Source organism: Acipenser ruthenus, chromosome 8 (genome assembly GCF_902713425.1).
Source record: "Acipenser ruthenus chromosome 8, fAciRut3.2 maternal haplotype, whole genome shotgun sequence".
In the NCBI taxonomy this organism is placed as follows: Eukaryota; Metazoa; Chordata; class Actinopteri; order Acipenseriformes; family Acipenseridae; genus Acipenser; species Acipenser ruthenus.
This window is the reverse complement of record NC_081196.1, coordinates 13,779,050-13,801,046: the sequence shown is the minus strand read 5'-3', so window position 1 is coordinate 13,801,046 and position 21,997 is coordinate 13,779,050. Positions and strand designations below refer to the sequence as shown.

The 21,997-nt window shown below is 39.3% G+C and overlaps 1 protein-coding gene across 5 annotated transcripts in view; it reads right to left on the bottom strand.

The window, feature by feature from the left end:
- Window positions 1–21,997, bottom strand: part of LOC131737817 (nuclear pore complex protein Nup98-Nup96-like) — a 28,028-nt gene that overhangs the window by 5,263 nt on the left and 768 nt on the right. The window contains exons 1-29 of one of the 5 annotated variants that reach the window (XM_059029531.1): window positions 21,977–21,995; window positions 19,241–19,344; window positions 18,559–18,645; window positions 17,935–17,982; window positions 17,509–17,688; window positions 17,251–17,393; window positions 16,901–17,008; window positions 16,443–16,623; window positions 15,869–16,035; window positions 14,411–14,551; window positions 12,672–12,804; window positions 12,178–12,270; window positions 11,197–11,340; window positions 10,845–10,978; window positions 10,436–10,623; window positions 10,032–10,148; window positions 9,334–9,611; window positions 9,035–9,148; window positions 8,610–8,748; window positions 8,096–8,273; window positions 7,148–7,321; window positions 4,266–4,472; window positions 3,835–3,982; window positions 3,227–3,659; window positions 2,557–2,789; window positions 1,457–1,726; window positions 1,083–1,240; window positions 775–915; window positions 488–639 (exon numbers count right to left, since the gene is read on the bottom strand). In XM_059029531.1, coding sequence (XP_058885514.1) covers window positions 488–639; window positions 775–915; window positions 1,083–1,240; window positions 1,457–1,726; window positions 2,557–2,789; window positions 3,227–3,659; window positions 3,835–3,982; window positions 4,266–4,472; window positions 7,148–7,321; window positions 8,096–8,273; window positions 8,610–8,748; window positions 9,035–9,148; window positions 9,334–9,611; window positions 10,032–10,148; window positions 10,436–10,623; window positions 10,845–10,978; window positions 11,197–11,340; window positions 12,178–12,270; window positions 12,672–12,804; window positions 14,411–14,551; window positions 15,869–16,035; window positions 16,443–16,623; window positions 16,901–17,008; window positions 17,251–17,393; window positions 17,509–17,688; window positions 17,935–17,982; window positions 18,559–18,645; window positions 19,241–19,316 — 4,565 coding nt within the window. In that variant the 5' untranslated portion in view covers window positions 19,317–19,344; window positions 21,977–21,995. Of the gene's footprint in view, window positions 1–487; window positions 640–774; window positions 916–1,082; window positions 1,241–1,456; window positions 1,727–2,556; window positions 2,790–3,226; window positions 3,660–3,834; window positions 3,983–4,265; window positions 4,473–7,147; window positions 7,322–8,095; window positions 8,274–8,609; window positions 8,749–9,034; window positions 9,149–9,333; window positions 9,612–10,031; window positions 10,149–10,435; window positions 10,624–10,844; window positions 10,979–11,196; window positions 11,341–12,177; window positions 12,271–12,671; window positions 12,805–14,410; window positions 14,552–15,868; window positions 16,036–16,442; window positions 16,624–16,900; window positions 17,009–17,250; window positions 17,394–17,508; window positions 17,689–17,934; window positions 17,983–18,558; window positions 18,646–19,240; window positions 19,345–21,500; window positions 21,801–21,976; window positions 21,996–21,997 lie in introns of those variants that run through there. The other 4 variants (XM_059029529.1, XM_059029530.1, XM_059029533.1 and 1 more) reach the window with 4 other exon arrangements.

The following is a 21,997-nucleotide window of genomic DNA, read 5'->3' as shown; positions in this document are numbered from 1 at the left end:
AACGCTGTTTTTTGGTTTTTTTTTGTTAAATAATCTCGGTTATGGTCCTGTCTTTACAACAAAGTGGCCATAGATACATTTTCATAACATAACTTAAATAAAATGTGGAAAAGGGGGCGTTGTGCAATGAACACAATATTTACTCAGTTTGATTTGCCTTTTATTACATTGCACATACCAAAAACTAGGATTGCATCATTAAAAGAAAAATAAAACCTTGATCACTATACGAATAATTTATTTTGTAAGTTAGAGTGACATACCTGACCCACCCACCCTGTATTTTGCCAGCTCCCATGCTAGTATCTTATTTCGATTAATATGTTACTATGCAGTCATAACATGTCACTAATGATGCAATCAAATTAAACATTTTCTATATTCATAATCTAATCAAAGCTACAATCAATTTATTTGACAAATGTGAATCAGTTGATGAAGCTTATGGCAAATCAGATTTCATAATCCCCTGCAAGCCCCTGTTCACCTGTCACTGTACAGCTTCAGCAGGTGAAAGCAGATATCATAAAGTGGCCTCTTTGATTCCTCTGTGTCTTCAAACTCCTCCAGTCCAAGCTGAGAATCATCCAGGTAGGGGGGCAGTGGCGAACAGGCATATTTTTGACACTCTGAAGAGCCCTTGAAAGGGGAGGGTTGAAGGCAATTAGTAATCAACCAGTTTCTTTGTTTTAAAATTAAAATATACATTAAGAACCAATCATTTTGATAATTTAACTTAAAAAGCAACCCCAGGAGGAAAAAATGGTCTTTTACCTGAAAAGCTTCTTCATACTTGCTCAGAGCATCTGCAATAGAGGCAGTGGGCGGCAACATATACCAGAGGTGGATGGCAACACAGCGTTTCCAGTCCAGCTCTGAGCAGACATTGATATAACTTTCTGAAGACTGCCATACCTGTGGATATAAAAGTAAATATATTTAGTCCAATAAGACAGCGAATTTGAGTGGAAGGGAAATTAGCACTTCAAGTAGGACCAGCATGTTCTCATTCATAGTTGTAACCTGGGGAATAGAAAGATAACTAGACAATGCAATAAAGCCTACACCATTTCAGTACTTACAGGTATCCCAGCCAGAAGAGCATATATGCGCAGCCTTTCCTCCTGGATGAAGGAGTCAGTCTGCAGCCTGTTCCAGTCTACCAACTGCATGGACAGCAGCTCCCTGCTGTGCTGGCTTCCAGACGCCTGAGATAGCAGCAGTGAGAGTCGGTGCTCGCCTGACAAAGGGGAACAGACAGGGAATAGGAGTTTAACAGCACATTCAGTTACAACAGAGGTCATTTTAAGAGCTAGAACGGTTGACTCTGTGATAACTTATTCTTAGATTTCTTATAAAAAAAAAAAAGTTTTTTCATGTGCCTCTTCTGTGCTTTCCTGCCCGCTATAAAAGACACACAAGACAGATGAATGGTACCAGCCCTTCCCTTGCTTACCTGACTGCTGTGCCAGCCTACAGGCCTCACTTATGCGGTTTCCAGTCAGGTAACTGAAAGTGGCCTCCACATGGCTCTTGTGTTGGGACAGTGCAACCTCCTCCTCTATCCTGCGGGCAGCGCTCTGGGATAGCCAGTAAGAAAAGGCTCTCCTGCGCTGCAGCCTCTGTCGGTACTCGCTCTGCATCTCAGAGTCAGGGTCCAGTTCACCCAGGCTTCCCCACAAAGCCTCACACAGTGTCCAGACTAGCTGCCAGTGCCTCACCGTGCCTGTCGGGTGCAGAAATATACTTCAGAAGAAAGCCTATTACTCATATGGATAGTTTAAGCGACATCCCTGTTTTTGTATTATTGTAATGCTTCAAGGGGTAACAAGTTTCAGTGGTTGAAAGTATTTCGGTGATGCAATGTTGCTGTAACGAAGAAGAGCTGGGAGCTGCCACAGTTTCTAAGGGCTGACAGGAAACATGCTAGATTATCTTTGTTCATGACTAAAGGGGATACAATTGTGTGTTTTGAAATGTATACTAAAACTAATAAAATAATAAATATATTGTGCAATTATCTTGTATGCCTGACAATAATTATAAGTTAAATGGATAAAAAAAAAATAAAAAAAAGGAGGTACTGATTTTGCAAAACAAAAACAAAATTCCTACCTACCAATTCATAAAAAACAGGTCTATGCCAAAAGGAACAATTAGGTTTGGCTTGCCCAGAGTGGTACTTTTGCATATATATTAGACAACTGCACCATCTGGAGGACATTGCCTGGTAGTGCAAGAATACAAAAAGCCTATTCACATATATTTCAAGCCAAATACTGTATTTTTAGTTCCTCATCATGTCAACATTGAACATTATCTTCTCTAGCTGTTGGAAGAATGTCTGTTATGAGATAGTACAGGGTGGATATATCATCACAGCAAGTGGAACCAGGTATACCACAGAACATTGCATTTTGGTAGGTAGAGTTGCCACATGATACCATTCTTCAGTGCTCTGACCAATTCCTTTTCTCCACCATTGCTATTTAGCGGCCTGACTTCATAACCACACTGTATGAAGTCCCCCACCTCTATTCACAAAGGAATTATTACCGTCGACTGAATCTGGCTCCTTGGTCACCTCACTGATCCATTCAGCATACTCGTGAAGTGCATCTACTCCCTGGGCCGGCTGGATCAATGGGCAGGGTTCATCAGTGATTATGGTGCTGTGTTTCAACTCTATCGCCAGGGGCCTGCGGTAGAGACTGAGATCTTCCTCCACATCCCTTTCAGACACATTTATCACTTTCTCCATGTTCACTTTAAACGGGTATTCAGAAATCCTAAAACACAGGGGTCAAGAGTGGCACTGTTTGTCTAGGCGTTACAGCACAATTGGGAGCTAGCAGATCCCTCCTACCTAACCAGAATGCATCACTTCTTTAGTGCCACTGCTTTGCGTAATGTTTAGTTACCTACATGTTAATATTTTTAATTTTCCATAACTTGGTTATGTGTTGCAATGAATTAGGTCACGGTTTGACTTCAAATAAGGCACATTGTGGCTTAAGTTAAAATCATCCTCATGCACAAAATTGCTTCATGTACAACTGGTTTCACAGACCCAGATCAGTGCTAATCTTGGACTACCTTACATAACGTATGATTAGGTGGTCCAAGCTTATTAACAAATCACAGCCCGAGAAACCAGATGATGCTTCAAAAAAACATTTATTTACTCTAGCTTCCCAGGGCCAAGATGCTTTCATTGCGCACTTACTGTTTGAACGTGGACGGTTTGGGCAGGAAGCCATATCCCATAGCTTCTGTTTGCTGATCCTGTTGTAAGCTCTTTGCTTGACTGATCTGTTCACCACAGTGAGCCAGTGTCCAGTTGGGGCCCCAACCAACCCGAAATGAGCGACCCATGAAAAGCGCCATGTCCATCAGGAGCTTGCCTTTGCCAAGGGTCACAGAGCGGTCCAGGGGCACCGGGCCCAGCTGACGACGGGTCCCCACTGTTCGGAGAGGCACCTCGAGAGTAGGTGTTGGCATAAAGAAGGAGGGGGCCAGCGTGGGCCAGAGGGAGAGACGGGATGGCTCGGGCACTGATGGCATGTGCAGTCTCTGGGGGGTCAACCCAGAGGAAGCTTCCTGGGGTTTAGAAAAGAGCGAAGAACCACTGCTAAATCTTGACTGGAGTAACCCTCCCACTGCAACATAAAAACAATACACAAGACATTTAAAGAAAATACAATTAAGTGCACATGTTGATATGGAATACTGGGTGTGATGCTACAATAAGTTGTAGTGGTACATTGTGGTAGAGAGTTATGTGCTGCACTTTGTAGATGCAATCCTGCATATAGCTTTGGGCGAACAGTTTACCCGAGGGCCTTCCTTGAGAACCAGCGAGGAAAATCCGCGGTGAGCCCATCTCCTGAGACTCATCCATCCTGTGTGAATACTTCCCAAACCTCTGATCCTGGAACATGTCACACTCGTCATCCTCCACAAACAGGGAAGCCTTCATTATCTGCAGGGGGGGGGGAAAGCAGACATGAACCATTTCTGCTCTGTGGCAGCCGATCGCTTTTGGGACATCACAGGAACTGGTCATGCTTTGTTAAATGCATTGTAAAGCATACATCTGTTAATTAAAATCAGGTCAGAAGTTGTATTCTATGTTGACCTTGTTCCATAGGGCTCAGGTACAGCAAAAGTATTTATTTATTAGCGCTTTTACTATTAAAAAAACAGACTATCCGCAACATTGTCTAACAAAATTGCAGCTTTTGAATGGGCAAGTCAGAAAATACCTGCAGTGTGTGTGGGTTTATGCCTAGTGAGGATGCAATGTGACTGGATGCAGACACTGGCTCTTGCTCTGTGGGACTCTCTCCATCCTGCCTTTCCTCGTCGTCGTTCTCATCAAGCATGTGGTCATGAGGTGGCTCCTGAGTGATATCAGCCATGTCGCTGTCCAGCTCCGTCACTCTCCCCAGCTGCTCCAACATCCCAGGGCTCTGCACACACAGACACAGAGCAAAGGTAAGACCTTACTATCTGTGAACAATTAAACACACTTCTTCAACTCCCCTCTTTAAAACACTGGCTTTGCGGTCTCACCAGCAAGTTACACACCATTTTACCAAAACTGAAAAGATTAAAACGCTTTATCCAAGTCATTTACAGTTCAGAATCTATTGTGTTTCGCAAATCTCCCATGTCTTCAGATTATCCACCCTCTCCTGTTCAGTTAGAGTATTCTTCCTTGTAATACACATTTAGGTCACAAATTAAATATAAAACACAAGTTTGTGTGTTGTGGTGTGATGTGATGAATAGCTCCATTGTAAAATGCTCTTCTATTCAACTGATCTAAATGGTGGCTGAAGTTAAAATATGACCCTTCCTGGAGTTTTTTTTTTTTTTTTTTTTTTTTTTTTTTTTAATTAGGTCCTTTACTTCAATATCATAAGGGGAAGTATCAAAGTGGTGTGTTTCCCAGATGAAACTTAGTTTTTATAAACCTGTTGAAACAGGTCTGAAGGTTAGAATCAGAACAATGATCAATATTCACTGTATTAAATGACAATATATAGGCCAAGGCACCAATTTAATCACAGGCTCAATCCTACTATTCATTCTACCAGAAGAGAATCACTTAACCAAACGGTTACTAATCATGAAGACCCAATGTTTGAGAACAACGTGGAAAATAGTTTGTCAGCATTTGAGCCACAGTGTACAGGTATGGCCAAAAGTTGTGCATCACCTAGAACTTTAGGATTGAGACATAATGAAACAAACAATATGAACATAATTCAGAACTTTTATTTATCATGTAAATCAAAGAAACTACAAAATGATATTGCAAGTCTACTGGAAGTCATAACAGTACTACAGTATTTCATGTTAGATTTTGGAATGTCACACTTTAATTTTAAACAGTTTTTCATAAGTATCTGGAAAACTAGAAAGCAGTATGTAATTCAATATGTTAACAACATTATTTCAGCAGGTTTTATTCAACTATGAAGCAAAATTAGTTCAATCTATAGGGTGCTGCAAAACATTTGGCCATAGCTGTATACTCAAGTTTCAGTCATTCAAAGAAAAGAAAATCTACAGCTCTAACATTAAAATAAGACAAAAAGGATAGCACATTACTTTATTATACACTTTATTTGGAATTTCACTTACAATGCAACCAAATACAAAACTACATAATCTCTTCATACATATATACCAGGAATTTAAAAAGTTCTAGAACAGTAAAATAAAAATAATAGTGACACTTTCATATGTTTATTTATGAATAATAATAATAATATGCTAAAAGTATGTAGCTCACGGCACTTTAGTATATTTTAGCGAGAAAACCTCACTAAAACAATTGGTACGTGCACATGATATTCAAAAACGTATTTATAGAAATGCCAACAACTTTACATTTTGCTTTAGTTAAAATAAAATTACTAATTAAAAGCAAACTTAAAACATTTACGTTTCAAGCCTTGATCCACTACTGAACAGCTTATTTATGTTTTGTATAATGCCGTAAGATCAACCAAAGTTGTTGGCGGGTTTTTATATATATATATATATAAATTATATATATATATATATATATATATATATATATATATATATATATATATATATATATATATATATATATATATATATATATATATATATATATATATATATATTAAACAGGGCCAATTACATAATTTGGTATTAATATTTGCCTGACAGTCTGACCATGTAGACTAACAAACGGCTCCAGGAGGCAAAAAACAGCTGGTCAATCAAGCACAACTAGCCAGATGTTGGACTGACCATGTCATCAGCAGAGAGCAAGACGCTGAGAAAACTGTAATGGAAAGACAGGATGTGCTTTGAACACAGCCAACTTGGGGTTAGACTTCAGTTACACAAAAATTTGACTTGCATGAGATTTGCTAACATATCTGCCAAGCAGGGACTTTCTGCTGTTGCAGAGGACCCCCTTATCTTTACCCAAGTAGCATAAACTAAATGCTTAAAATCAGGCACTGTGACTACTTTTCCCATCTCACTGATGGGCTGGATTCTTTAACATGCTAGATAATTGCATGATAACTAGCAAACAATTGACTCAAAAAGCAGCTATATCAACCAACAATCCTGTTTACTAGATCAATTAGGAGGCAGCTGTCTTTGCAACTGGGCCAATATTCTTTGCCCAACTAGATCCATTTGCATCTCTGTATAAAACAAAACCCAGAAATCATGACAGCAAACAGCTTGTAGCAACATTATTACATCTTTGTCTTTTTATTAACATCACAAAAAGGACTTAACTAGAAGACATTCTTTCGGTGTAACAAAGACTTCCCAGACTCAACTTGGTGAAAGTCTTAAATTTAGAGCGATACACAAAAATATGGAATTATGTAAAAAGCTGCTAGGTTGCCACTGCCTCTTACTTGCTCTATTCAAAAGACCTCCCTCAGACATCAAAACCACACCGATTTTGTAAAACAGAGACCTTAAGATTTAAAATAGAAAATACCTTTTTGGTTTAACATTTCTTACATGGAAAACGTCAACCTGACTGCACAAGGTCAAGCAAATTCATTCCTTTCCCTCCCCAACAAACCACTAATACAATCTGCAGTATAGCAGGTATTCAACGAATGCTACCACCTACCAGTGGTAGTGGGGTGAGTTTGCCATTTAGCGCCATCTGCTGGGCTGGTGGTGGCTGCTGCTGTCCTGCGAGAAGCACTGGGGCCGTCTTGAGCTTCTTGGCATCCGTTTTGGTTGGGGGAACCTCGTCTTCCTCATCAGAATCCTGCAGTCCGTATTTGGAGAAATGAGCTACCTGCGATGGGGTGAATGAACAAAATGACTGTAAAAAGGGTAACACTAAAATTGAATGGATGCGTAACAAGTTAAGCCACCATCATTATTGCATCAGTACAGCAAGCTGCAGTGTATTAAACATGCTGTGTGGAGATACATTAACATGGGGGTCTATGCTCTATACAGATTGCCATCCCATGCCTGTAGGTCTTCTCAATCATGCAAACTAGTCAGAGCACATTTCCGTGGGTGTCGAGGCTCCCGGTAGGAAGCGTAATCTGGTTTATAAACTTGTTAACACTGTATGGAAATATGCTTTTCGATGCAAGCTCTTCTTTATTTTATACCACTTCAGTAGAAATGTATATACATTCACTTATGGGTGGATTTAAGTTCACTAAACATGCTATTGATTTACCACTGTTTTGCTAAATTCACTTCTGGCAGAAGGGGAAAAAAAAATTGTAAAAAAATGGCATCTGACAATTATTGATATGGAAGATCAGGTGGGCTCCAAAAATCACATATCGATGCATCCCTATCAAAAACACTCCCCATCAGTATTCAACATTGTTATAAAGACTACCCCTTTCAGACCACCACCAGTGTTTTCAAAGTTCATTTAAACCACATGAAACTGTTCCAGCGGGAATGCATACAGATATTGATCACATGATCAGTGCAATTTATAGTCCTCCGTCTTGCACGCAAGGATAACAACAAAGAGTAGGTCAGAAGTATAAGTGAATGATGACAGGCATTATGGCAATCTAGAAATACAAGTTTTTTTTACCTCGAAAACCCAAGAACCGGTTTCAGGCCTGTACTCAAGGAAGCGAGCACCCTGCTTGCGTGAAGCATTCTCCAGTCGTCCCTCGTAGTTCATTTCTGTCAGTCGCTCCAGACTCTTAATCTGGGTGCATGTCGTCTTATCATTTGGCCAGACTCCATCCAGGGTCACCTCCGCTCGTCTGTGAGCAAAGAAAAAATAAAATTACTACAAATACTAAACAAGTACAGAAACACAATGTCCTATACATTTGGTATGAACCCCAAAACATCAATGTTTTACATTATTTTGGTATTTTTTTTGTTGCATCCATATGCCAGAAAAAGTTCCAAATACTATGGGTAATGCTGACCAGATTTGTTCTTAGATCTTTTCACCGAGCACTTTTTGTTCTGTAAAAGGGCAATTTTATGGAATTCAAAATGAAGTCCAAGTGAACAAGAGCATTTCAAAATGTGCTTTCAGTGTGATCATGATATGTAAAATAACTGTTTTCAGCCTAACCACTGGTACTGACCTGTTTAACTCCTCACCCACAGGGGGCTTTGTCTGATCGTCAGGGTAAACAATAACCTCCTTTCTGCGGAAGTGAACAATCTCGTCTAGGTTCAGGTTTGTCACGTTCACCTCTCCAGGGTAGTAAATGGACCCATACCCTGTGGATTGAACAAAATGTATAAAAATCTGAACTTGACCTGTGGTTTAATAAAACACACAAAAATAACACCAGCTTTGGTTTCATCAACTGTTAAATCTAGGTAACAGAAATAATACAAGTCCATTATTTCTTCGCAGATCAACCAAAGTTAATTTGTGTTTAATGGGCTGTATAAAAAGAGGTATATGATATTGCACAATAGAGTATACAGTGAAAGCAGCTACTATGAAGGTTTCTTAGGCTACCTCCTTAATCTCATAACTCCACCCCTATTAGTTGCTTACCTTTCCGGCCAATGGTGAAATTCTCCACGATGCACTCTCCATTCTCATTTGTCATCTTGGCCAATTCATCCATGGGTGGGATGGTGTAATAACCCACTCGAGCCAGAACAATGCCTACAGAAACAGTCATTACTATGGATTGCAAAAAACTTGCAAAACAGTCATGCCCTGCAATGGTTTAGAGGCAGAATACAATCCATTACCTGAGCTGCACCAGATGACAAACCTCAAGACCACACTGCCACTTTCTGCAACGAGTGACCAGTGTGCACAGTGTGCAAAGTTCAATCTAAACTCACCAGCTGGGTGTGGAGGCTGCTGGTTGTCCAGCTCTTCCTCCCTCTCATCCTGAAGGGAATCCTCCCCTAGGGAAACCTCTTCACTGCTGGCCTCCAGACCATTTCGCAAGACATTGCGCACATTGAGCTCTGCAATGGTATCATGCATGGAGACGGTCTGCTTGCCCTCTGGAGTGTGTGGAATGGGCTTGGCAATGGGGTTGGTGTAGAACTTGGTCACCTCTGGGTCTTCCTCGTCCCTCTCATTTTCCTGGTGCCGGGAGTCTTCCTCAATGCTCCTGGTGAAAGACAAAGTCAGCACTTACTATTGATAATACAGCAGACCATACACATGACAGTACAATTTGAGCAATATAGTATGAGGTTATAGAATACAGAACGTCTGTATGTGGGTAATATCAGCAAGAGTAGAAGTTTGAGCTGCGAGTGCAGATATAATCCATTAATAGATGCTTGCAGTCCTATAACTATTATATAATGTTTTATTAATATACAAGTAAAAAATTGAGCAATATTTGTTTTCTAATCATTAAAAACTATTTAGTCCTCTGTCAATTTAATTAGAGGGAAAAGGCTAACAGAATACCATTAAGTTGCAGAGGTACTCGCCGATTGCGATGACACTGATGTACTGCGTGTCGCAGTTCTGATGACCAAACTACTTGGGTTAATAATAAAAAATGGTTTCCATGCTGTACCTCTGGCCATTTTCTGGATAATCAGATGGAGAAGCAAGGTCATCAGCCTCCCTGCTCATCTCAGAATAGAGGCTGCTGCCATTCAGGTTTTTGAGTACCAGCTTCTTTATGCTTTTCCTGTAAAGACAATTTTGAGCTTCAAAAAAACCACCAATTTTTACTAGATGCAACTCGCTTTTGTAATCACCTTTTTTTTTTTTTTTTTTTTTTTTTTTTTTTAAAAACATAAGTCTTAAATTTGTTCACAGGGGACCAAACCACTAAAATGGAAATTAAACTGCAGGACATCCATAAAACGACGTACTGAAACAATACTAAGGCAAGGGAGAAAACAAGGCTCCATTAAAACTAGGATAAAACAGTTGGAGAAGATGTAACGGAGGCACCCCATGATTAAACTGCACCTGGGCATGAAAGAGCCACTGGCAAGAGAGGGCTCGTCATCATCCAGCCCATCAAACAGCTGCGATTTGGAAGATCCAGAGGACGTCAGGGCTTTGGGACGGACTCGCGTGGCAGGTCGTGGTGTCAGCTTGTAATGTGTGGGGGTCGTTAAGGCTTTCTGGGCAGCTGGATTTGTTGGCTTCAGACGCTAAAAATAAAAAAAATATATAAATTAAAAGTGTTCTGCATCAGGCAACAGGGATTGACCAGTCCATCCCTAGTAATACAGAAAATAGATTTGAGGACAAAGACATCTTCCGATGGCAAATTGATATTTGTCTGTAAATCGCCAATAAATCCATAGAGATCTTTTGTTTTGGTGCACAGTTAATTCAACCCGAAATCATACCACAGATAGAAAATCCTTACCTCTTCTTTCTTCTTGGGGTCTGACATGGGATTTCTGAACAGAGGGGAGTCTCCAAAGGGAGAGTATGCCAGAGCATTTATCTGCTGCTGTAACACAGCCTGCTGTGCAGCGGTGGCATTGGGGTCTGTCAGCACTGTAAACAAAGACATACAACTGGATTAACATAGTAAATACTAAAATCCTACTTTAAAATCTTTCGCTTCTAAATAAAATTTAAAAATATATTGTACAAGGTACTAGTTAAAGGCATGTAAGCGGTTTGTTTATAAAGGTCCTATATAAAAAAAAAAGTGTGTTGATCAGCGCTTGACTGTCAAGAGTGGTTGCAGCTTGTTAGAAATCAATATTTACCAACAGGTTGTGGAGGTGCTCCAAAGGCCAGGTTACTTGCAGCTGCATTAAATCCAGGAGTCCCAAAGGACCCTACTCCACCCAGAGTGGAGCCCAACTTTGGCTGGTTATTTCCAAACAGTGACGTATGTCCAGCACCAACAGCTATAAAAGATAAAACAATTGGTATTGAATACTAGAAACACCAATATTAACCACTTCACTGCCAATGACTGTTCCATGTATGTCATACCAGAGTAACACAAAAATAATGTTCTACTCTCCTTTAAAACATAATTACTTCCCTTGAATTAAACTTTATTGTACTTAATTTTAGAAACCTAATGCTGAAGATACCAATAAGCTTCAGAGATAGATCGGAGTTGCCGAAGCAGTTCATTAATGCTTAAGCAATCCGAAAAAATAGGAAACAGCATAGCAACGCCCAATACATCTTACAGGTATTGTTAGAAAACTTATAAATGGACATGATACTCCTACTAGCCACTTTCACTAATCTTAAAAACGGGGGTAAAAGACATAACTAACTTCATGAAAACGATGTACCCAAGTGAATCACTAACAATGTCACTTCACATGTTGGTGTAAAAGAAATCAATTATAAAAATTATTTAAAAAAAAAAAAAAAACAGGTGGCAATCAGGAGCTAAAGTTACCTGTTTGTCTCACATTTTCAGTTCTCAAGTCTAATCGAGACTGAAGCCCCTTTCACGCTGGCACTCCTACTTGGGTGCCAACCCGGGCTCTGGCTACCACAGTCACAATCCCACGTAGTGTGAAACCACGTACCTGTCTCGTACCCGGGTCGCAGCGCTTCGACCCGGGTGGAAGGTTTCAGTTAAAAAATAATGTAGTTTTGAAAAATAAAAAAATAGAACACCAGAAAATGTAAATAAACCTGGAAGTAGGAAGCAATAAACTCTAGGTTTTTTTTTTTTTTTTTTTTTTTTTTTGCTAGCCCATTTGTGTACTTCAACATACTTGCTCCAAAGGCAGTCCCCAGTCCAGTACCCAGTACACCTGTACCAGCCTTGTTCCCAAACAGACTGCTGCCTGCTGTATTTGCACCAAACCCTTCAAAAGAGATGAAACAACCAAATCAGATACATGTTTTGGTTCAAACTAGCTAGTATAACACACTAAGGAGGATAAGGGGACAGGCCCACTAGCAGTACTGAAATCACCATTCTGTTGGGTGTAAGGCAGAATGGAAGACACAGGTGAAAGGCATTATTGTACTTTGAAAACTAATTATAAAGGAGGCAATATTAGGAAGTGATAAGAGACCAGAACAAAGACAAACACTGCGGTTATATTTGACTAAACTATTTGTCCCTACTGTCCAACAGTTGAAAATAAAAAACAGGCACACTAGCTTAAAATCACACATAACGGACATTTTACTAGATTGAGGCACTATCTTAATAGGAAATACAGTTGCTCCAATAAGTCAAAGATGAAGTTTCCACACATACCAAAACTGGAGGTGTTGGTGTTGGTTCCCAGAGTTAGGGCTGGCTTGTTCCCAAAGAGTCCAGTACCTGTACCAAAAGATGATGCACTGGTAGTAGTGGTGCCAAATCCAGCCGTTTTGTTACCAAAGAGGCTCTGTGGAAAAAAAATAAGACTCAAATCATTAAGAGGGTGCTGGGAAGACATACAGGAGTTCAAACACCAGATACAGCACTCAATATGGTGCAATGCCGCCTTCAATGCAATAACAGAATTTGTGTCAACTTAGTCCACTGTTAGTCCTCTAAGCATACTGAAGCTACTGTACTTAACGTTTGAAATCGACTGCATATTATTATTGTAACAAACAATACACCTTAAGCTACTTGTTTTTAAACATTTAACTAACATGCAGTGACTACAACAATTCAGGCAGTGTCACATGTTCTTTTTCATTGAAATTATGCAAATAAAAAAACCAAGGTTAGAAGTCACTGTTTAAGCCACATTCCTCATTCTTTTCTTCAACCGTTTTAAATGGTTTTAGCATCATAAGAGAAGTACTGCCAAACTTCAGTTGTTCTTCCCCCACTTGTAAGCATGATGGTTCAAGATTTGATCTCGTTGTGCTACATCAGTCAGAAACTTGAGTGCGAGGGGCGCTCAGTCTCCCGCCCAATATTAAATCAGTTCAGCCAATCAGTAAACTCGGTAAATATTTTTTAAACCAATTACCATTTCTGGTCTTCCTCAGTGCACTACTGTGTGGGTCACATAACCAGTCTCTCAAAATGTGTTATTCATTTATTAACTGCCAATGCACACAGGGTGCGCAGCGCCTGCCATGTGTATTAGTTAATCAAATCAATACTGAAAAACATACTGAAATCATTTTTGATCAACTATATTCATGGTAGCATTTTAGGTTATTTGCAGTCTATAGACATGACATCAAAACATTTAATACTCAGTGCAGAAAATCATTTGACTTAAATGCGTTTACATTTTCCTTCATAGATATGAACCTTTCTATGGTGGCTTACTCAAATTCCTTTAGGGAAGTTGAGGTAGAAATCCGTTCACCAGAATGGCCAAGAGTCAGCTAAACTGTTATGTGCTGTCTTGCCCATTTGAAACTGACTTCAAATTGCAAAGAAATGCACTTTGTGATGGACAGACAATTTACACAATGATATCCAAAACATATTTGTGGTTTAAAATATTTATTTATTTTGGTGTAACCCATGTACACTGATTTTGCAGGAAGATCTGGAACAACTCCTTTACAGGACAAAGACTTTCTCCCTTTCAGACATCAATATCAAAAGTTACTTGATCTTATGAAATACCACTTGTCCAAGGCGGTGTGGAGGAGGGGTGTGGGGGAGGGGGTGTTGGCAAAGCTCGCACTAAAAACAAACCACACACGGTAAAACCAGGTTTGGGTCTAGTCCCAGATTTGGAATAGCAAACTAAATGTCTGAAAGCAACCTATTGCAAGTCACAAAAAAAGAGGGGGACTGTGGGCTCATTTAATAGTGCACTGCGTGAGGATATGTAAGCAGCATTATTTTTCTGCTGTAAGTAGGCAGCACAATGTTTTACAGCTGTAGACTTTTGAATCCCAGCTCAGCTCAATTATGACTAATAATAATGAATCACTTTCTCTCCACCTCCCTCCCCCAGTTAGGTTGTTCTGGACGAAAAATAGTTTGGTGTTTTAGCAACCGTTCTAATAGGCTGTCTAGAGCCTAAGACAGACCTGCGAGGGAGCGTTGCCAAAACCAACATTGGTATGCCCAAAGAGCCCCGTGCCGGTCCCGAATGCGGTCGCAGTGCTGGTATTGGTCGAGCTCCCAAACAGCCCTCCAGACTGAGTGGCAGGCGTGGTTCCAAACAAACCCTTCAAAAAGCAAAAACAACACAAGGGTAGGACCCATCACGACATTCACTAGCATTCATTTCCAATTCAGATTTCGCACGACACCTCTGCCATCACTGCAGTGGGTATTGAAACGAGGAAAACTACACCAGGGATTTTGAAACATTAAGGAACACCATCAAAATTAGGCACATTAATGAGGCAAGGTTATGAAATGTTTAAATACAAGGATTGCAATGGTTATGATTTTCCCCAAACCAAAACAGACATTTTCAAAGTCCAAACACAATACCGGTAAGAGATATAACCAAACCAAACTGGATACCGACTTTCTCATTTTCAGGAGCTCATTGCGCACTTTGCTGCATGTAAACCGTCACATATACGGTTCATATTAACATCAATTTTAATATAGTAACGAAAAACTAAGTTATGCCAGGGCTTACCCGATTGATTCAGACAGCCCTAGAGATAAATGCAGCTTCATACATAGTCTGGGTATTCTGAGGTCCAGAACTGTTTTCTTTTCTGGGTACTCAAATGGTTTGTTGTCCCTTTGAAGGGGCAAAACAAGTGAAAGAGATGCTTTGGACATTGTCATCCTCATCCAAAACCAACTTGACAGTAATTTGAGGAATACAGCGCTTATTACCCAGTTCCAAAATGAATACGCACCGGATTCAAATTGGTGGTTTGTTTTTATTACGGCTTAATTTACCACACATTAAATTTACTGTGCATGCATTTAAAGGAGTTTAGTTTTTCCGATGACTTTGTTACACTGATTGAATATAGTATAAGGTCATATCCAAACAGCATACTAAAACCAGAATTTTTGCGTATGTTTTTCTGGGGGGCGCCCCCCCTGTACAAGTTTCATTTTTTGCAGTTTCCTCATCAGAAACTATTTTAAAATGCTGCCAAACATCTGATCTCAGGTCGCTCTAAAGCAGACATGTTAATTAAACAAATTAATTTCGAAAAACCACGAGCTACCGATCTACTCCGACACGATTTGCCACTTCCATACGACCACAGCAACATTGGGGGCTTTAAACTTTCATTACGGTTTTAGTGAAAAACAGCCAAAAAAAAAGAGAGTGAAAAAAAAAAAAAAAAAAACTAACTGACCATAACTGACTTGCACCCCTAAATTACTTATTACTCTGCTCATCAAAAATATACTAACACTTTCATGTACTATTTGTTAATGCTGATTGTCACCAAGAATGAGTTAACCTAGGCTCACTACAGGAATCAAGCAAGGTAGATATCCTTATCATAGCCCCACCCCCCCACAATACAGAAAGGGGGTCGGGAATCAGCATAGTTCCTTACCATACTGCTGGGGTTGGCATGGACCATGGTGTTGGTGTTGCCAAAGGAAAATCCTGTGTTTGGGGTGGTTATAGCCGGGCCAAAGGACTTGTTGAAAAGGCTGGTTCCTGGTGCAGGCTGCGGCTGGCCAAACAGGCTCCCAGTGCTAGTTCCAAACCCTCCTGTACCTGAAGCATTAAAAGTAAAAATAAAAGCTTGTGTTAAACACTACAACTCTGTTAGCGGGGTCACCTGTGATAAATCAGTTAAGTAACAAGTTCAATAGTATCTAAAACCAATAGGACACACTTCACCTCGAAGTGACTGCTGTGGTCATTAACAGGTTGCCACATGGTTATTTGGTAGAAGACCAATCTATGCCTGCTATAGAATACATTTAATGTACCAATATCTGAAGTTCAAAGTAAAACAGACATTTCAACCAACTCGATTTACTGTTTCAGAACAGCAAGTGATTGTTACACTATAACAGTTCATTTTTTATCACTTAGTAATTAATGTACAATACATACAAAGGTTTGTGTGGGATTACTTTGACCAACAGTTTCTATTTAAACTAAACAATTTTACTTACTGGCACCAAAGCCTGTTTTGTTCAAGCCAAAAGAGAAGCCATTGTTGGTGGTGGATGCCCCAAAAAGTCCAGTGGCAGCACTTGATGTGGCTGTGGGGGTACCAAACAGCACACCAGTTCCCCCTGCCATCGGGTTCTGAGGACCCTTCCTTCCAGCCTGGTAATCCTCCAGACGCAGCTCCTGCGAGTCACAGTGTCAGTTAGCAGCCCTTCACAAAGTACTTGGTATGCGAAAGTATTAACTGGCAAACAGGTAGCAAATTATATTTGATTTGGGACCGCAAGTACTAATCCTACCAAAATCTTATTACCCTTCTTCCAACATTGTGTTGAGATATTGTATTGTATTATATTATGGGGACATAATGTCAGAGTTGCCCCACTGAAGCTGAGAATTTTAAAAAGATGACTTTGTAAGTCAATAACTTTGAAACAATAAAAAGGTCTTCATGACCGACCTCCAGGGACTTGTTCTCATACTCCTTCATGGCTGTGATGCATTGATGTTTGGTGTTTATGCTTGTGGTGACTCCTCCCTTAACCATTGTATCATTTCCACTGGGTGCCTGCAGACAAATACATCCACAAAAGGAACACATAATTATTGTTCTAGAACAGCAAGATTAGATATATACATAGCTAAACCAACAACTTCCCAACAGCAACCAGACAATTTTAAACCAGTTTTATCTTGCAACTTTCTCATTTTGTAGCATTCTCCATTAAAAGGGGAATATAGCACAACTACATTACTGTGTTAAAACACTGGACTGTCCCTGTAAAGCAAAGGAAAAATTAAGCTTCCTACATTGAACTTTAATGTAGTTCCAGTTGTCTGTGTAGCACCAAATCCTGTGGCCCCAAAAAGAGACGTAGAAGTCCCTCCGAAGGGGTTAGAGTTCGTGCTGGTTGTACCGAACAACCCACCACTGCTGGTGCTGGTGCCAAATGCTGTAAAACAGAGAATACAAAATATAAAAAGTATAAAAAAATATTCAAACAGTGTTTACTGTGGTGCAGTGTTGCCCAGTGACACTGGATCATCTAAATAAAAATAAACACTCACTGCCGAAACCGGTGGGCTTGCTCTGGCTGAACGCATTGCTCTGCTGCGAGAAGAGGCCTCCCCCTGTGTTGGTGCTGCCAAAAAGACTGGTGGTGGTGCCGCCTGGAGTTCCAAATCCAAACCCTGTGCTGGTGGAGGACGTTACAGGCTGGCTGAAGGTACTTGAACCAAAGAGACCACCTGGAAACAATACATTGAGAGCAAGAGTTAAGAGTACCAGAAATAACTTGGGAGGACCCATTGATCCCAGAAAGCTTTCAATTTCCTGAAGCTTTCACTGCAGAGAAAGACTACCAACTACTACCATTATCCAACTTTGATTTAAAACAGAGCTGCATGATCACACCACCCATGGATCACATCCACAATGTTTTTCCTCTTGAGATCACAAGGGATTGCATACGTTTATTTAAAAGCCATGCTTACCTCCTCTACCAGCAGAAATGTAGATTTGTTGAGGGTTTGCGGTCACCACTTTTGAGAAAGTAAAGTACAGTGTGATTAGAAACATACTTCTGGATCTGAACCACACATTGAATATGGTCGTCATTGCACATGTAAAAGATGAACTCAATAGGCTCACCTTTTAAAATTCCAATTTTCCTTAAGATACACAAACAAATCAGATTTTGAAGTTTGCAGCATGATCATGCAGCTCGAATCGTCATGCCTTGGCTAAACTAAAACCAGCTTCATTTAGTCACTTACTGTACTTTGATACACTAACATTATATATATATATATATATATTACACACACTTACTTATTCATATGTAGTTTTATTACACATGTGAAGGTATCACAGAACCATAAACATTTAAAAAATGCTCTTTCCGTAGATCTAAACATGTTCCAGCAAAAAGGTTTAAATATCATCTATTTAACATACATCCTACCAAACACAATTCTGACTAACCTATTAACTAAATGTCTCCTACAAAGTCACCCTCAATGATTGTGGGCTGCTTCTGTTTTACACAAATGTGGACCGTCTTTAACCAAGGAGAGACTTATTTTTTAACATTCAGAAGTTAAACGAAGGTTCCAAACCTGGTTTAGTCCCGAAGACTCCAGCCGCAGTAGTGCTAGAGCCAAATGCTGAGGCTCCAAACCCACCAGTGGCTCCAAATCCAGTATCTGTGAAAGGATGTAAAAATGCTTAATTGCTTCTGTATTGAGAACAAAAACTACAAAGGTGTGCTAAAAATATGGTGCAATGGTTAAAACAAAGGTGACCATAAAATAGTTCATTTTTATTAGACCATACCAATATTTAAAAGGTTTTAGTTCTTCAAATGGTCTCATATGTACGACTTCACAAGCTAAGTAATAAGCCACAAAAGGCTTATTACTTCTTGCAAGAATTTTACAAGAAACAATTTTGAAACTTTTGAAGCTGCAGTGGCAGCTTCAAAAATGACAGATGCGTGGTGTGCAATGCAATCTTGTTTCAAAACTATAAATATTCTTATACTTGTATTCTACCACCATGTACTCTTCAGCTACAGAGTTACTTGACACTGTCTTGCGAACCGCAATGTAGCGATGCCAGGTTAAAGTATACATTTACATTTGTATGTGTATGCGAAGCTGTTGTGGTGTTATGTAGCCAACAGATTCTGATTCCTCAACCTGTAACTGCACTCAAATCTCTGCTCCAGTAGCATTTAAGGTAGTTATGTTTGTGGATTGCAAAACATGGTCTGGAATCTTATCAACTATTCTGACTTACTCTGTCCAAAATTAGATGCAGTCCCAAATCCCCCGGTGCCTCCCCCAAAAGGAGTTCCAAACGATTTGTTAAACATCTTCTCTGTCTATCAGGGCTGCATACGTCTAGAGAAAAAGGGGGGGTAGAAATGAAACAATTTAATGGACAGTCATGTAAGACTTTTTAAAAAAAAAAAAAAAAATAAAAAAATAAAAAAAAATAAGCAAGTCCTTTTCTGGGAGAAATGTAAACTCAAATTAAACCATTCTAGCCAAATATAGCCAATACCATGGCGTGTTAAAATGCACATTTACAAGGCCACATAGAACATAGTTATACAGTTTTCCCTTACAGGTATTACAATCACTATTCATTCCTGGAACTTGGTATTACAGATCAACACAAAAATGACTACACAAAACAGCACCTTAAGCAACAGAATCATGTTACTGTAATAACAGACACAGGAAAACACATGCTCCCTGTGTTATGTTTAAAGATTTCTGTAACATTGAGAACTGGATAGACACCATTTTTACATTAAATGCAATTCAATCATGCAACTATTAACTGCATGACTCAACTTGCATACCAGTGTCACACTTTCTTAAACTCAACTTACACTAAAAAAGTTGTGTAAAGCCTACACATAATGCAGTAGATATAGCTGTGTTTTTTTTTTGTTTTTTGTTTTTAGAGCAGATACCACAAATGGTCTCCAAGATAACATATGCAGTGCTGACAAGGCTTTGTAAATAAAACTGTCAGTTCACTTTTATTGTACCATTATCAAACTTGACTTAAGGATGTGGTATGAAGCCAATATATTTATGCATTTTGTCTTTATCATCCAGTCAAACAGGTGGAATTGAATGGTACCTAAACAAAAGGGTCTTTAGATGCCCATAATGTCATTTGATTTGATGACATACATTACAAATTTTAAATTCAGAGCAATTTAGTTTTAAAACTGTTCCATAGAAGTTTCACACATGATCTGACTTGGCAAAGCAAATCATTTAATATGGGCCAACAATTCTTTTACCGATAGGAATACATTCAACATCGTGAAAATGTATCACAGATACCAGAATATGTAGTGTTATTTACACATGTTTACTTGTGCAAAGGGGAAATCAAGTTTGGAACCAAACTCAACTTACCCTGTGGATTAAAACGTAACACAACATTGTCCAAGATATAAAATTTTAGATTAAACAAACAAAATCCAAAAATGGATTATTACATTTAGTTTTTACCTAAAAGACATCCAAAACCTAAATGCCCCAAAAAATAGTTTAATCGTGAAAAAAATAGTTTTAACGCGCATCACCCTGCTAGAAACGGAATCACTGCATGTTGTTGTCATGTCATATGTCAGACTATCATGAAACGTGTTTACTAAACGTCACTGCCCAGACCTAGAATACAATGTTATACTGTAAAACGAACAGGAAACTGTTTTAGACATTGCTGCCTGTATACCAGACCCTGTGTCAGTAATCAGAATGCATGCGCCCAGCACTGCAGAAATTGTCTTGCAAACGCCGTTGCTAGTGTTGTTGGACAATATCGGAAACGTAAAAGACGTCACCTTGAAAATACTATCAGTTCTGCTTCGAGGCGGCTGTTTGAAGTCTTTATATATTATACAAGATACTCTGTAGAAGGGGACAGTTGTTTTTCTTTACTGCTGTCTAGAAAAAGAGGCGCCAGAAAGGGTATATGCGGCCTAGCGGGATTAGGCTTGACCACCCAAAACATCCTAAAACAACCCCACGGATCCACAATAGAAAATAGTTACATAACATATCTACAAAATACTTCAAATTGCTCAAAATATATTTCAACCTGGTAGACTATGTCACGCTGGAATAAACCGGTTAAAGCCAGTTCAGAATCGATTTAATTACAAAATAAGTGAACGAAACCCGGATACTTTCACACAACCGTGTTGTTATTTTAACTTATCATTGCTTGAAAACATATACATATATAGTTTTTCGGTTTTGTTTTAAAATAAAAAGTACATGATTTAGGTAAAATGCTGCCCCGTGCTGTAAACCGCCTGAATCCTGCTCGAAATACCTCTCTTTTACTAGTAATAACTAGTCAGACATACATACTATCTGTATTGTAAGCAACTCCTTTAAAATGTACACAAATTAAGTTCCATTTGCTCGATAAACTGCTAACAATTTATATTTCCCAATTTAATTAAATACTACACTTTACGTTTTTTTTTTTTCTATTAATTTTAAATCGTTCATAATCAACCTACCGGTTCAACGTAGTAAAAATAATCAAATATATTCTTCATACGATGTTCAGCAAGAAAATATATTCCTTATGTGTTCAATCTCCCCAGTATCGATAGCTATATTTTTTAATTACAGAATCGCTCTATCGCTGCTAAACGAGGATGGAAAGTGCGTAATCTATTTTAGCGAGGCCAGGGAGGCGTGAAGAACGTCTTACGTAACAACTCAACCCGTCAAGCACCAAAAGGAGATTGGCTAAATTCGCTGTCTGTCAACTGTCATAGCGACGGGAGACATTTTAATCGTTAGGCCCGCCTAAGACGTCCTTCCGAAAGTTTAGGGAAAAAAAGGGTGGGTTAAATTCCAAAATAGATGCGCTTATTGGTTTATAGGTGTTGCACTTTTACAAGACATAATTTAATTGGTTAACATGTCAAAGTACCACCCCTTCTGATTGAGTGACAATTATTGCAATCCCACAGTCGTCACGACTCACAGCCTACGAATTCCAACACGG